Below are 16,661 nucleotides of genomic sequence, written 5' to 3' on the forward strand. Positions count from 1 at the left end.
GACCTTCTCTGGCTTCAGAGAGAGGCTAACCTGCAGTAGCTCCAGGTGTTGTTTGTTGGGACTCTCACTCCTGCCAGGCCATCCAACATGGCCCAAGATCAGGATTGATGGGACGCGGGTGGCGCTGTGGTCTAAACCACTGAGCCTAGGGCTTGCCGATCAGAAGGTTGGCGGTTCGAATCCCCGCAATGGGGTGAGCTTCGTTGCTCGGTCCCTGCTCCTGCCAACCTAGTGGTTCAACAGCACATCAAAGTGCAAGTAGATAAATAGGTACCGCTCTGGCGGGAAGGTCAACGGCGTTTCCGTGTGCTGCTCTGGTTCGCCAGAAGCGGCTTAGTCATGCTGGCCACATGACCCGGAAGTTGTACGCCAGCTCCCTCAGCCAGTAAAGCGAGATGAGTGCCGCAACCCCAGAGTTGGTCACGACTGGACCTAATGGTCAGGGGTCCCTTTACCTTTACCTTTACAGCCCAGCATCAACTTGCGGGTTTGCTTTTTTAGGGCTTCCTCTCCATCCATTTTCAAACTTTTCTCTATACCATCATGAGGGCTAGAAGCATGTTTTTAAAATGCAGTATTTGGCTGAGAAAACTACCCCCTTCCCCGGTAACATGTTCACTGGCAGAGCTGAGATTCAGTGGTTGGCTACAATTCAGTTTTCACAATCCTCTTTTTAAAAAAGAAATGGATCAGGAATTCAGCACTACAAAACGGAGCACGGTTTAGTCCAGCTGAAACACAGATTAGCGGCACATTTGCAAGCTGGTATAAACGTCTGTACTTAAGCCAGCTTCAGATGGGTTTGAAATTGCTGTAGTTGTTGCAGAGGAATTGGGAATTGTAATGTTAGGGTGGTGCCCCCTTAACCGCTTTAAAGAAATCATGACTACTAGGTGGTCTTGAGAGCAAAGGGTGGCTCCTAAACTGGTTTGAAACCAGTTTAAATTCGTAGTGTAAATGTGCCCTAGGATGAGAGAAAATGTTTATTGAATAAGTGCCAGTTGGAGGATATGTGACCCATCCTGGTTTATGCCAACCTTGCCAATTTACAAGAGCCTTCAAGTGGCATGGGATTCATCTCTGGAAAGGCGTGTCTCACAGTTCATTGGTGTCCACACTCCCCCTGCTGGTAGCATAGATTCATAGGATTGTAGAGTTGGAAGGGAGCTTGAGGGTCATCTAGTCCAACCCCACCCCCACCCCCAAAATGAAGGAATCTCAACTCAAGCATCTGTGACAGATGGACATCCAACCTCTGCTTTAAAACCTTCAAGGAAGGAGGGTCCACCACCTCCCAAGGGAGACCGTTCCACTGTCAAGCAGCTCTTACTGTCAGAAACTTCTTCCTGGTGTTTAGTGGGAAACCCCTTTCTTGGAACTTGAATCCATTGGTTTTTCCTCTGGAGCAGGAGAAAACAAGCTTGCTCCCTATTCCATGGGGCGGCCCTTTAGATATTTGAAAATGGCTATCCTATCTCCTCTTAGTCTCCTCTTTTCCAGGCTAAACATACCCAGCTCCTTCAACCGTTCCTCATCAGGCTTAGTCTCCAGACCCTTGATCATCTTGGGTCACCCTCTTCTGCACATGTACCAGCTTGTCAACATCCTTCTTAAATTGTGGTGCCCAGAGCTGGACACAGAATTCCAGGTGTCGTCTGACCAAGGCAGAATAGAGCGGTTCTATGACTTCCACAACGTTTTTTTGCCAACTCATTTTGTTGTACAATGTTCTGTCTAAATTTTACTTCCCAATAGCTGCATGTTGTGTTTCTGGATGAGGTTTTTGGTTTCATAGGGAAGGCTAAGACTGCACAGCAACACATTTTCAGTATCTCTTATCTTTTTGTCCCCAAAGCTGCGGGTGGAGGGGACGCAGTCCTCCCAGCTTGGCAGTGTTTGATTACAACCGCCTTTGTCTCTAAAGTGGTAGCTGTCTTTCCAGATAAAGACCACTCCTCGCTTAGCGACTGAGCCCTTGCCTTCTACATACTCTGATCTAAGTTGCAGGTTCTACTTCTGTCGAGAGATGCTTGAAAGGGTTTTGGCACAGCTTGCTAAAATCTCAAAAGCCAGGAATGCCCAATCAGATTCGGCATTCTGGAAGTTGGGCTTCCATGTGCCTCGGTCCCTTTCTGCAACCAGAAGAACCAGAACAAGTTATGTAAATTTGCTCAAAGGTTGCAGAATAAATTCAGCTTGCAGAACGTAGCAGCAGCCCTTGTCTCAGAATTGGCATGGAGTTGCGTGCAACCGCGACTGTTTCTCATTTTTCTCCTTGAGAGACTAAAACCCAGCATAATGGATGTGTGCTGGTCTCCTCTTGACCGTCTTTTAGATCAACGAGCCCTCTCTATCTGGGCTTTAAACATTTCCTGGTGGATTTCCACCATCTTCCTATTATCCCTACACACAGGTACACAGATGTGCTCCTTCTCTGGGTACATCTCTTTTGTCCCCTCTGGCTGTTCCTGACTCCTCACCTCACTTCCTGCAGAATAATAAAAAAATCAACCCAATGAAACTGCTTTCAATCAAAAGCAAATCATTCTTATCCCATTGACTCCCTGCCACATGGAAACCCTTCTAACCCTGGAGCGTGGCTGCCTGCCACAAACTAACACGCATGGGGCTCCCTTCTCTTTTCCTCCCTACCTTTTTAACCCCCCCTCCCCCAACGAGAGCATGGCACCCCCAGCCCCAAAGTCTTTAAATAACTCCTCTTTTTGTTTTACATTCCTCAGCAGACCCGTTGGCCAGACCAGGCGTTCAGCAGCGGCAGATGCTGCTCCCCTCCCTACAAGGAGGGTTACGAAGGTGTGGCTTTTGCAGGGGAGAAGCGGTGGCAGGAGGAGCTCTCATGCGGTCCCCGCCCAGCCGGTTCCAGACTTGCCTTTAAGTTGCCCTCAAAAAGCCGCTGGAGAGCAGCAGATTGCTGAGAAATAGCTGTGCAAAACGACAAACCTCTGGTTACACGAAACATATTCAACAAACACACAAGACATAACTGGCTGTACGTTTGAAAAAATAATATATACTATTTGTTGTACTGAATTGTAGATTTCAACAGAAGTAGCTGATAAAGTTCAACGAGAAAAGTAGCAGACCCAGTGGATCAGTTCTGGGGATATTTTTGAACCATTTAACCGCTGGGTCAATATATAAAAAGGTAAAGGGACCCCTGACCATTAGGTCCAGTCATGGCTGACTGGGGATGCGGCGCTCATCTCGCTTTCTTGGCCGAGGGAGCCAGCGTACAGCTTCCGGGTCATGTGGCCAGCATGACTAAGCCACTTCTGGCGAACCAGATCAGCGCATAGAAACGCCGTTTACCTTCCCGCTGGAGTGGTACCTATTTATCTACTTGCACTTTGACGTGCTTTCGAACTGCTAGGTTGGCAGGAGCACGGACCGAGCAACGGGAGCTCACCCTGTCGCGGGGATTCGAACCACCGACCTTCTGATGGGCAAGCCCTAGGCTCTGTGGTTTAACCCACAGCGCCACCCGCGTCCCTTTGGGACAATATATAGCATATGTTATTTTTTCAAACTCACAGCCGGTTACGTCTTGAGAAATACCTGCGGGCAAAGCAGGAGGCAAACCACCCCATCTCACCGGCCACTTCTCCACTGCAAACCGGTCTCTCTCCCCCGGCCACTTTTGAAGCCAGGTGTCGTCTGAACGCCTTCGCTGTGCCCTTTCCAGGCATCTGAGTTCTCCAAGTGCCTGCATGTTCCTTTTTGGCAAGCTCTCGCAGGGGCTGCCTGGGCAAACTTAAATTCCACTGGGGAACAGGGATTCCTTCTCCTGCACCTCTCCCCGAAACTACTCACCCGGCCCCTTTCCTTAATGATCAGAATAACCACTCACAGCGGGGATGTGATTTTGGGGGTTTGCAATGATTATAATTTCATTTTGCTGATGATTTGTATTTTTTTGTTTTGTTTCTTTTTTTTAGAAATCTTGGAATGATTTTAATTTTTATTTGTGGGTTGGGGAGGAGGAAATATAATTTTGTCTGTTCATTCATTTTCCAGCTTTCTTTTCTTCCAGGTCTTGTTGCTCTCCACCTTCTGCTGTGTGACGTGTCCGCCCTTTTTACTCCGCCTGCTTCGCTACCATCTCATCTCCAAAAAAAAAAATTTAAAAATTCGAGCTGTAGACAACCTGGTGGTGCAACCCCCCTTTCCATAAGAAATCAGCCTGCTTTGTTTTGTTGGGGTTTTTTGTTCCGTTTCCTTTTTCATAAAGAAAATGAGCCCCTTTGCCATTTGGCCGAGACAAATGTCAATTTGATGATCCTTCGCTTTTCATCCCTTTTTGCAAAACTGAGATGGAGGGAGTGGGGGAAAGTGGGGGTTCCTTTCTTTTTTAACGAAAAGGCTGCTGTCAATTAAAAAAAACCATATTGCAGAGTGTTAAAATATGTGCAGCGCGGCTTATGAAGAAAGGTGTTTTGCGGGGTCTTTGCCTTCCCTGGGAGTATCCGGCAGGCCTCTTCTTCAGGCCTCTTGGTGTTGGGAAAGCTTTGGGTGGCTCTCTGTCCCTGCATGTGGCATGGCGTGGTCTTGACTGTGGAGGCTAACCTGGAAGGGGCTCCTTGGTGGGAAAGATCCTGCCTCAAACGTTGGGACTCTGGGTTTTGTGATCATCTGGTCCCTTCCAGCCCAATGTTCCTCTCTTATTAGCAGTTAGTCTTTTTTATTTTGTTTTATATTCTCTATTGGGGGGGAGTACAAAATTACAAGTGCACAGCATAAGATAAGACACACACAAAAAAAGAAGGAACAAGAAATAGTACCCATGTAGAAAACAAAACAGGGCAAGATATTGTGCACATTACAAAAAAGGGGGTATTGTTATTGTAGTTAACCCTGAATTACTAGCACGGCTGGGGTCCGTTCGTGTGGAAGGCAGCCATTTCCCACAGCAAGAGACCAGAAGTCCCTCTTATTGTAGTTAACCAGACCTTAATCTCATATGGTATTTACTCTTATAAAACAGACTTCTGGAAGTTAGTCTTATAAAAGATCCATCAGATCCAAGCCTTCTTCAACTGACACAGCTACAGTGGTACCTTGGTTGCCGAACTTAATCCGTTCCGGGAGTCCATTTGACTCCCGGAACCGTTCGAAAACAAGGCACAGCTTCCGATTGGCTGCAGGAGCTTCTTGCGTCATTCGGGAGCCAATTTGTTTGGGAGCCAAGCTGTTCGAGTACCAAAGTACCACTGTACAGTGGGACATCAGATTCCAGTCTCCAGAGAAAACGCTACTTTTCATTTTGAGAGTAAAGCCAGGCATTTATTCATGTCGTCTCTTTCTAGTTAGATGATAATGCCTTCAAAGTGATAAGTGCTTGCAAGCAAACACACAGATACATGTGTATTTATGTCTTGCAGGCGGGCTGAATCCCAATAAGTTTATTTCCGGTCATATTCCTTCTCCCCTCCCACCCCACCCCCCGGCAATAAATCCAAACAGGGCAGAGTGAGCTGTTTTGAAAGGGTTGTCATTCCAATACCTTAGGAACGCTCTCGTTGAACTGGGGTGAGGGGGATGGAGCTGCTGTGATTTACTGAGGATTGTTGCAGGCTCCTGTCTTTTGGAAAAAAACAGCCCTGGTTTCCCCTCTTATCTGTCTTGCAGGCGGTCCCAGGTAATTGAGAAATTTGAGGCATTAGATATTGAGAATGCTGAGCACATGGAGACCAACGCCCCCTCTGGAACTGCCCTCTCCAGTGAGACCCGGCAGGGCAGGAGTGAGAAGAGGGTTTTCCCCAGGAAACGGGTAAGACCATGGGTAGGCAAACTAAGGCCCGGGGGGGGGGGCGGATCCAGCCCAATTGCCTTCTAAATCCGGCCCATGGATGGTCCAGGAATCAGCATGTTTTTACATGAGTAGAATGTGTCCTTTTATTTAAAATGCCTCTCCGGGTTATTTGTGGGGCCTGCCTGGTGTTTTTACATGAGTAGAATGTGTGCTTTTATTTTAAATGCATCTCTGGGATATTTGTGGGGCATAGGAATTCGTTCCTTTTTCCCCCTTCAAAATATTGTCCGGCCCCCCACAAGGTCTGGGGGACAGTGGACCGGCCCCCTGCTGAAAAAGTTTGCTGACCCCTGGGTAAGACAGTGGAACAATATTTTTCTGCATCGCCTCGTCTTTTCCCCCAGGGTGTCCAGAAGCCCCGTAGGGCCTGTCAGGGGGCATTTTCCACATTGCATAGTCTTGCATTGCAGGGGGATGCACTAAATGACCCTCAGGGTTGTGATCAACTTTTTTTCTTCTGTTTTATCCCTCACAACTTATATCGTTCCCAGCTCTTTGCCAGGTCCATTGTTAGCAGAAAAAAATACAGTGGTACCTCGTTTTGAGTCCAGGATCTGTTACAGAGCCCTGAGCGCTTGACATAAAGAATGCACGACAAAGTGCCGCTCTGCACATGTGCGTGGAGCGGTTTGTGTTTCTGCACATGCGTGAAGCGTGATTTAGCGCTTCTGCACATGTGCGAGCGGCAAACCCGGAAGTAACTCGTTCCGGTACTTCTGGGTTTCCCGCGGACATTCGACGAAATGGACGCTCGATGAGGCGGACTCAAAATGAAGTGCCACTGTAATTAAATCCAGGAAGATCTTTGTACACGTGGAATTTTTGCTTCTCTTGGGGAAAAGTACACCATTCTCAGGCTTCAGATTCATTTCGACTTGCTTTTGACTCCTGCTTTGCAGGCTTTCAGTGGAAAGAGTTCTTTGGTGTTGAATTTTGATGTTTAGAGCCGAGCTCTGCAGATTTCCCCCCAGCCTTGACCTCCGTGTTTGTTGCAGGACTTTGCTGCCGAATCTGCAACTAGCCCCATCCTGGACGTCTCGACTTCTCCCTTGTCCCCGCACCGCAGAGCCAAATCGCTGGACAGAAGGTCGACTGAGTCCTCCATGACGGTGAGCCCCGAGGCGTTTGCTGTTTTACTCCGTGCATGGAAACTGGCGCGGTGCCCCAAAGGAATGAATGGCGACGCTCTCCTTTGCAGGTGTCCTCTGCAGGAGAAGGGAGCGCTCAGGGAAAAAGCAGGTGCTTGACGAGGCAAAATAGGAGACCTGGCATGACATTAGCGTGCTAATTGCTCGGCTGGGAATTTGAGCCAAAAGTTGCAGCGCCCATTAAGGCTGGATAAGGATCTCAGAATTTGCAAAGCCGGGGCTTGCTCTGCAGGTATTCCTATCCACTTCTGCAGACAGCTTTGTTATTTGTTTGCTCCATTTATATTCCTTTCCGCCAGTTCCTCCAAAGAGCTCAGGGATGCATACATAGTGATCCTCCTGCCCATTTTATCTTCACAACAACTTTGCAAGGTAGGCTGGGTCACAGGCGCAAGGTCACCCAGCAAGCTTGGTGGCTGAGTGGGGGCTTGAACCCTGGTCTGGGCTTGAACCCCGGTCGCCTACATCCTCAGTCGCTACATCACACAGGCCGTCATTGCACTTGCAATGCACAGGGCCCTGAATTGTGCCGCTTGGTGTCTTTGGGAAAAGGGGGGCTATTGCAGGGCCTTTTCTGTAGCGGCTCCCCGCTTGTGGAATGCTCTCCCCAGGGAGATGCCTTCCTGATGTCAGTGGGCAGGAAGTTATGGCCCTCCCCTTACTGGTTTTCCGGAGTGCATGCAGTTTGTGCCATTCCTAGGAGGTGCCCAGTCCTATTTAGAGATGGGTTGTCTTGTCTCTTGTTGAAGAAGCCAGTTCCGTGATGTAAGTGCCACTTGAATTGTGTCAGCTGAAGGTGATAAAACCCAGGTTTTTCCCCCACCTACGTGCCCCTCCATTCCCACCCAAACTCTCCCTCGGCTTCAGGTTCTTTTGCTCAAACTTCAGATGGAACAACCCCTTCCCCACTGTCCCCAAATTCACTGACGGAGCATACTAGCCTTGTGAGTTCGGTGGTAAACCTTTAACCAACATTTGTTCTGTGTGAATACTAATCACTTCACCGTTGCAAGAAGTTACATGGTGTGTGATCAGCAAGGAAGCCTCCTATATCTTGCTTCATCTGAATGGTTTTTCTTCAGCTGCAGTGAAATGCTTTTGTGGCGGCAGCTCACCAGCTTCTTTCTCCCTCTCTCTGCACCTCTCTCTTCCATCTCAAGGCTTCCTTGAAGACTGAGTTGACCTTATCAGAGGGGAACATTTATCAGCAGGCAAGTCTGCCCGTGCCTGTTCAACAAGATGAGATAATGCGGCTTTCTCCACAGTGAACCACGTGCATGACTTTTCACAAAGAAACATAACACTCTCTGTGTGTGTGTAGCTTGCCTGCCACGTTGTCCCCCTCTTCCTTTGTTAGCCTGGGCACCGCTTCACAGGGTGGTTTTTGGGAACACACTCTTATCCCTGAAGCAGGTAATTTTAAGGAATGAGGCAGGAACTCAAAATAGGAAGTGGCCGTTTCCACTACAAAGGACTGTAGTGAAGGACCACAACTCAGTGGCAGAACACCTTTGTGTGCAAAACATCCCGGGTTCAGTTCCCAGCATCTCCAGGCAGGGCTTTCAAGGACTCCTCTCTGAACCTCTGGAGAGCTGTTGCCAGTTGGTGGAGACCATGGGTCTTCAAACACTGGGTTGGCACCCACTGGTGGGCCGTAGCGAAATCATTGCTGCCATGTTGGATTCCAGCCAAGGCTGGCCAGACCAAAGGAGGACTGCAAACCGTGTCTGGTCTGGGACACGTTATCCGACGAGACCCTCTGTTTTTCTGTTTCCATGAGTGCTGCAATACGGCAGGAGAAAAGCGTGAGCCGTTTTTTAAAATAAGTTGCGTATTTCTGGCCAACCACATGCCCCACCTCCCTATATCTATGCCTCCATTGTGGGTCCTCCACAGTGCTTTTTTTCCCTTTAAAAAAAGTGTTTAGGGGTACTCTCATTTTCCTACTCATATTGAAATACTGTCCCTCAATGAGGCCAAACTTAGATTCACAAAATGTTTAGGAGTGTGCGTCCCCGTCCCCCCGTCCCCAGAAAAAAAGCACTGGTCCTCCATATTGAGCCCATGTCGTCCTTCTGGTCCATTTCCAGACTCCTCCCCAGAGTGCAAAATCGCTGGTTTTCAAAAGCTGCTCAGCCTTTAAGCTAAGATCAAGTGTTAAAAATAAAAATCCCACTGCTTTTCAATTGGTGACAATGCTAAGGTATACTGCTCTGTGAATTGCCATTTTGGGATTAATAATGTGCATTGTTAAGTAGAAATCCAAAGTGAAAATGCCACAACGGTTGCCATGTTGTGGGTTGCAAGTCAGAGGTGTGGACCAGTGTGGGAAACCGCAGGTGCAGACAGTATTGAGCCAGGTGGACTAGCAGTTTGGCTTTGACTTTATGGCATTATGTCTTTATGACATTCCTGGAATGTGTTCAGTTCAAAGGACTTGGATGAAACATACGCTTAATGTATTCACCAGCAGTTCAGTATGGACCACTCCTTCCTGGGGCAGCTGTCACTCGCTATGTCTTTTGCAGCATCCCCAAAATAATGGAAGGGATGCAGACTGTGTGTGTGTGCGTGTGTAGCTTCGTCATTCTACCAGTGTGACGGGCGCATTGGCACTTTTTCCTCTCATGCCGTTCGGCCCGCTCACTTTGATAAATTGCCCCCCCCCCTCACTGAACAACCCTTTACCCAAAGGTTTATTTTCCTTTCCTCTTAAAATTCTAGCCCAGAGTATCCTATGGGGGGCCTTTGTGAGGGGGTAACTAGTAAATTGGAGTCTCAGACAGGTTTTCTTTAAATAAACAATAAAGATTTATTCAAGGCAAGACAGCATATAACACAACTGGATTAAACTTAGGTTACTTCAAGAATGCAGTGCGATTTCACTTTGATTCATCCTCAGTTGTTTTTGTGTTATAGGTTTGGTTCCTTTATAAGTGATACTTTCTTTCAGTTATCCACCCCTTTTAACAATCCTGCTCCTGAGGTACTTTAAGTAATAGACCAAAGGGTCCTCCACACACACACACACACGCACGCACCCTTCACTGGGTCTGGGAGTTTCTTCTTTTCCTCAGAAGAATCTCTCCCCTCCAGACTAGATTTGAGTCCCAAGGAGGCTGTTCCTTTCCAGCTCCTACTTCTCCTGCCTCAACCTCTGCCTCCCAGTAAAATTCCCGTTTATTCCTCCTACAGGACACCACACTCTGTCCTTCACAATATGCTCAGAGCAGAATTTGTTTCCCCCCAAAACCAACTCTTTCTACCTCAACCTGTCTCCTAACCTATATCCCTACCTATCTCCTAACCTCTCCAACCTCAATTCCAACCCTCTCAACTAACTGCCTCCCTCAAATCCTCTCCTTTTAAACTCTCCCTCCTGGAACCACAGCCAATTAGAGGCTTCCGTTCATTAACCATTTGCTGGCAGGGAAAGAAAAAAGAAACCTGTCCAGCAAAACCAATTTTCTCGTTACAACCAGCTTCTGAGGACAAGTGCTTCTCTGTGGGGCAGCTTGGGGGCAGCCCCTGGGCCTCACCTTGTCCAGAAATGGTGGGAGGTTGTGGGTGGCTTGACACACAAACATGCATGTTGCTCGTCTTTCGCTTGGCCACCTGGCACAATGTGTGAATGCGCTCCACTGACGAGCACTGTGACTCGCATCCCTTAATGTTGCTCCCACCAGGTGACCCAGAGTTGTCCAGGTGTATCTGGTTTCTGACCCCCAGCGAGGCAGACTTGGGCAAGCGGGGAATCTAAAGCCGCTGGATGTGGCAGGTTGTCCTTCCTTGTCCCTCGTCATCTCTTTCTCCTGCTGAATACACTTCCCAAGTGTGCAAGGGAGGCCATTTCGAAGCCTGGGACCTCATCCTCACCATGGGGCAGATCTTCTGTACAGGAGAACCAGCAAGATTGTCCTGCGGCCTAAAACTCATTTCAAAAATGGCACCGGCAGCAAGGGCATGTTGACGGCCTAAATCCTTTGAAATCCAGAGGCTGCTTTCTTAACATCCGGAGTGGGTTTATCCCAGAGGGTCATGTTACTACTGGCAGCACCTCGCTTTCTATTTCTGAGACGCTATCAGCTTCTCCCTGATTGCATGGCATTCTGAAAACGCCATTCAGGGATCATTGCTCTGGCTGTGTGTGATTTAAGGTTTCCTTAAGGGAGGCTTCAGCTCAAAGGAGGAAGCAGCTCCCCCATTCTCTCTCTCTCACCATTCCCCCTGCATCTGTGTTGAGTGGCCCGGCGGGGCCGCTTTCTCCTAAATCTGCCCCCCAAATCTGCAATTTGCTCCACTGGCTAGATCCTGCAGCGAGTTTTGGAAACCTGAACTCCTGCCGCTGACGGTTTCTCAGCACCAGGTTGGGGCCTCCTTACGAAAGGAGGGTAGGAGGGATATTGCTGATCTGCGAAAGGTGCCAAAAAGAGTAATCAAAGTAATCGATGACCTTCACTATCTGGAGTACAAACAGGGCATTCCTTTGTGGGAGGGAAGGGATTGTTTTAGAAAAGGCGGTGGTTAATGTGAATGCATGGATTATTCCTGGGTGAAGAGATACCCACTCCCTCTTTTACCTAATGCATAACTGGGGGCAGTTTATGAAAACGGATTAGGCTGCAGATCCGGTCAAAAGAGGGGACAATCTTCACATGACACGCTTTGTACGGAATTTGCAATCTTCGCCCGCTTAGATGGCTCTGAAAGGGGTTTAGCTAAATTCATGGGAAAGAAGGGGAGGTTGTGGACTCTACTTCCTTGGAGGTGTTTAAGCAGAGGTTAGGTGGCCATCTGTCAGGGATGCTTTAGCAGAGATTCCTGCATCGCCGGGGGGTTGGGCTAGATGACCTTCGGGGGTCCCTTCCAACTCGATGATTCTACAAGATATTTCAGGCAGCTAAGTGGACACTTGCTGGGGACAAGCTGTTGCTTTCATGCCTCGCCTCTTGGGCTTCTTGAGAAACTGGGTGCTGGGCTAAATGAGAGTCAGTGGTAGTGTCGTGGTTTAGAGCGCTAGGCCAGAACCTGGCAGACGAGGGTTCAAATCTCTACCCCGCCATGAAGCTCTCGATGGGTGACCAGTCCCTGCTTCTCAGCAGGATTGTGGGGTTAAACTGGGGAGGAGAGGAACCTTGGAGATAAAGGTGGGATACAAATGCAATAAACGATATAAATATAAAACAGGTGGGCCTCTGGTCTGATCCTGCGGGGCTCTTTTTAAGACAGCGTTTCTCCAAGCTGTGGCATTTGTGACGGAGCCATTGGAAGAGGAAACAAGGGTTGGCTAGATGGCTTTGCGCTTACCTGTGGCGAGTTTCCTGTGCAGTCGCTTCATTCATTTAGTGTGTTCTCCCACACCTTTCTCCCTGAAAGGTGCCTGGGGGTGGCTTGCGACGTAAAATCAGACGAAGCTGTATCCATTGTAGCAATACAGTGGTACCTCTGGTTAAGAACTTAATTCGTTCTGGTGGTCCGTTCTTAACCTGAAACTGTTCTTAACCTGAGGCACCACTTTAGCTAATGGGGCCTCCCACTTCCACGCGATTTCTGTTGTCATCCTGAAGCAAAGTTCTTAACCTGAGGTAATATTTCTGGGTTAGCGGCGTCTGTAACCTGAAACGTCTGTAACCCAAGGTACCACTGTATTTTGAAATGACAGTTACTAAAATCGCATTCTTTAAAATGCACTGACCCCCTTCCAAAGGCCTGCGTAAATAAAATAGATCGATGCTCCTCTTGAATGGCAGGAAAAGGGATTTCCTGATCTCCCCCCCCCCCTACAGGAGGGGATTCCAGAGATGCGGGGCGACCACCTCTATGGAGAATGGCACACACGGAGAACGGCAGAACCTCCTGGGACTGTTCTCGGGAGTGCAAGGTGGCATCTCCCTGGGTGCAGATAAGAACATCGGCCCATCACCCTGTTCTCACAGTGGCCAACCAGATGTCTGTGGGCAAACCCACAAGCGGGACCCCTACCCAAGTGCGCTCTCCCCTTCTATGGTTTCTGGTATTCAGAAGGATTTCTGGCTGTGGAGGCAGAGCATAGCCATTGTGGCTCATAGCCACTGATAATAACCCTCTCCTCTGTGGATTTGCCTCGTCCTCTTTTAAAGCCATCTAGCTTGGTTGCCCATCAGCCCATTCCCAGGGCAGTGAGTTCCACAGTTTAGCACCGTGCTGCTGTCCTTCCTTTTCCCCCTATCCTGAATAATAATAATAGTAATAATAGTAATAATAATAATAATAATAATAATTTATTTATGCCCCGTCCACTCTGGGCGGCTTCCAACAGAACACTAAAATACAATAACCTATTAAAAATTAAAAGCTTCCCTAAACAGGGCTGCCTTCAGGTGTCTTCTGAAAGTTTGGTAGTTATTTTTCTCTTTGACATCTGGTGGGAGGGCGTTTCACAGGGCGGGTGCCACCACCAAGAAGGCCCTCTGCCTGGTTCCCTGTAACTTGGCTTCTTGCAATGAGGGAACCGCCAGAAGGCCCTCAGAGCTGGACCTCAGTGTCCGGGCAGAACAATGGGGGTGGAGACGCTCCTTCAGGTATACTGGACTGAGGCCGTTTAGGGCTTTAAATGTCAGCACCAACACTTTGAATTGTGCTCGGAAACGTACCGGGAGCCAGTGTAGGTCTTTCAAGACCGGTGTTATATGGTCTCGGCGGCCGCCCCCAGTCTAGCAGCTGCATTCTGGATTAGTTGTAGTTTCTGGGTCACCTTCAAAGGTAGCCCCACGTAGAGCAAATTGCAGTAGTCCAAGTGGGAGATACACCACTCTGGCGAGTCAGTCTTTGGTCAGGTAGGGTCTCAGCCTGCATACCAGATGGAGCTGGTAGACAGCTGCCCTGGACCCAGAATTGACCTGCACCTCCATGGACTGCTGTGAGTCCAAAATGACTCCTAGGCTGCGCACCTGGTCCTTCAGGGGCACAGTTATCCCCGTTGCTTCTGTTCTCTCACACCCCTGAGAGGCTAGAGGGTCTACTGCAACGTGAGGGGGCTTATTTTGTCTCCAAAGTAGGCAGCTTTTCTTTAAGGCAGGTTGTCCCTTAGGATCTGCTTTGGGGGGAGAAGAAACAGCAACAGCAACCCTGACGGGTCAGAGCAGAAAGGCCAGTCCCTCTTCCGCCGCCCCACCTGCCAAATTTCCAGTGTATTTTGAGGCCTCGTAAATAGGAACCCCTGGGAGTAGCTTGAATCCCATCGCACGTGACGGCCACCTGCCAGCCCTGCAGAGTTTATAAATAAAAGCCGGGGAATTGTGGAGCGAGACCTTGAAGACTCTTTGAGTTGGCAGATGAGCAGGGAACTGCATGGATAAGGTAGGCAGCCCGTGTGTGTAGGCGTATGTATTTCTATATTGGTCTGCTGGCTGCAATGGGCAGCACTGAGCCGTTTTGCCTCCTCCAGAAAACATTCCCTGCATCAGATTTCCCTGGTGGCGGGATCCTTGCCTTGCTGGAGAGGGAGTGGCTCCTGTTTTTAAGACGCTCCCTGCTGGCCAGTATGTGCAACGGCAGCGGCTCACAGCTTCAGCCCCAGAGCAATCAATTTTTGCCTTCTCTGCTTATATGGAGAAGGTTTCTTGTTTATCTGTGCAAGGGGAGGCTGCAAAGCCATTCATTTAAGGTTTAGTGGCTGGGACATCCAGGGAGCTTCCCGGCTGAGTGAGGATTTGAACTCGGGTCCTTCAGACACCCAAGTCCACATCGTCATACTGGTGCACTCCCTCCCTCTCCCTTTTGCTTTGTATTTCCATCTTCCATTTCATTATGTTGTTCAAAAATCCTTGGGCCTGATCCTGTCTGCACCTTGTATGTGCAGAGTCCTCAGAGTTTGGGACTTGAGCTGGTGGGAGTGCCCCAGAAATATTGACTTGCCTGCTTCTCTTTGCCCCCAATACCTCAAGGACTGCCTCTTCCCATATGAATAGACCTGGACCGTGCAATCATCATCTGAGGCCCTTCTTTGTGTGCCTATTCTGCGAGAGGTCCAGAGGGCAGCAACACGAGTACGGGGCCTTTTCTGTGGTGGCTCCCCATCTGTGGAATGCTCTCCCCAGGGAAGCTCGCCTGGCACCTTCATTAAATATCATTAGGCAAAAATATTCCTCTTCATCCAGGCCTTTGGCTAATTAAAAAATCTATGGTCTTTTAAACTATTTGTAGCTATAGTACACATTTTTGTGAAAAATGCTGTCTTGAAGACCACTGTAGCTTTCATTTCTAAATATAGGGGATGGATTTACTCAAAGACGGCAGTCTAATGAATTCACAGCATGGCTGCTGGCTGCAAGAACAATATCCGTAGCATAAAAGTGGAAGGATTTGCAGATACTTCTGTGATATATAAATTTATGGAACCTGGCGATGGCACAAAAGCTTCCTTGGGTCCCAGCACACATACAATGCTGTTCCTTGCCGGGGATGGTTTTGAAAACAACATACATAGTTTTAAGTAACGGAAGTAGCTTGTTCTCCTGTGGCATCCTTGTTCAGTGCAGGCTGAGTCTCCCCTCGTTTCCTTTTGGCCTTGTGGAACTGCAGACACCTTCCTTGGATGAAGATAGCGTGTTTTCCCTCTCTTGGAAGCTGGACGTGGCCCCGGTCCTGTCTGAGTTTTGCAAAGGACTCATTATCTCCTTTTCCTCTCTGCAGCCTGACCTGCTGAACTTCAAGAAGGGATGGCTGACCAAGCAGTACGAGGATGGACAGGTAAAATCTCGGATGAAATTCTGATTTAAGGACCTCTCCTCCAAGTAAAGGGACGCGGGTGGCGCTGTGGGTTAAACCACAGAGCCTAGGACTTGCCCATCAGAAGGTCGGTGGTTTGAATCCCTGCAACGGGGTGAGCTCCCATTGCTCGGTCCCAGCTCCTGCCAACCTAGCAGTTTGAAAGCACGTCAAGTGCAAGTAGATAAATAGGTACCGCTCCGGCGGGAAGGTAAATGGCGTTTCCGTGTGCTGCTCTGGTTCGCCAGAAGCGGCTTAGTCATGCTGACCCGGAAGCTGTACGCCGGCTCCCTCGGCCAATAAAGCGAGATGAGCGCCACAACCCCAGAGTCAGCCACGACTGGACCTAATGGTCAGGGGTCCCTTTACCTTTACCTCCAAGTAAAGAGCTGGCTTTTGTTACGATCTGGTTACAGTTTGTTGTACTTTTATCTGATTTATAGCCCACCTTTTTCCTCCAATAAGCTCCATTTGGCATACATGGTTCTCTTCCTCCCCGTTTTAATCTCACAACAGCCCTATGAAGTAGGTTAGACTAAGAGACTGTGACTGACTCCAAGGTCACCCCAGGAGCTTCATGGTCGAGTGGGGATCCGAACCCTGGTCTCCCAGGTCCTCCTTGCCCGTATGCTGTTCCCTGAGTATCCAGGCAGCCTTGGTTGATAAGCAGAAGCTGCCAGTTTCCGCTGCAAGATTCACAGGCTGCAGCTACAGCAGCAGCCTCTGAATACTGAAAAGGGCATCTTGAAATACAGTAAGGAGGAAGAGATTGGATTAAAGCAGAATGCCTTGGAGAGGGTGTCCTTAATGGAAGAGCCAGCTGCTCTGTTTCCCTAAGGCAACGTGGTTGAATGTTCCCGTCCTAGACCCAGCAAGGCTGCCAAAGTTATTGATTGGAGAGCGTGTCCTGTCGAAAAACCCCTCCCCACTCTCTC

General features: G+C 48.9%; 1 protein-coding gene across 20 annotated transcripts in view; it reads left to right on the forward strand.

Moving 5' to 3' along the window:
- The window catches only part of MPRIP (myosin phosphatase Rho interacting protein), a 160,497-nt gene that overhangs the window by 112,096 nt on the left and 31,740 nt on the right, over nt 1-16,661 (forward strand). For all 20 annotated transcript variants that reach the window (XR_014518973.1, XR_014518974.1, XR_014518975.1 and 17 more), the window contains exons 8-10: nt 5,647-5,788; nt 6,826-6,939; nt 15,652-15,708. Coding sequence is in view for 16 of the 20 variants with exons in the window: in XM_083474649.1 (XP_083330775.1) it covers nt 5,647-5,788; nt 6,826-6,939; nt 15,652-15,708 (313 nt within the window). In the remaining 4 variants the exon portion in view is untranslated. The remainder of the gene's footprint in view (nt 1-5,646; nt 5,789-6,825; nt 6,940-15,651; nt 15,709-16,661) is intronic.

The sequence above is a fragment of the Podarcis liolepis genome (assembly GCF_965112155.1).
Source record: "Podarcis liolepis genome assembly, chromosome: 14".
Taxonomy (NCBI): Eukaryota; Metazoa; Chordata; class Lepidosauria; order Squamata; family Lacertidae; genus Podarcis; species Podarcis liolepis.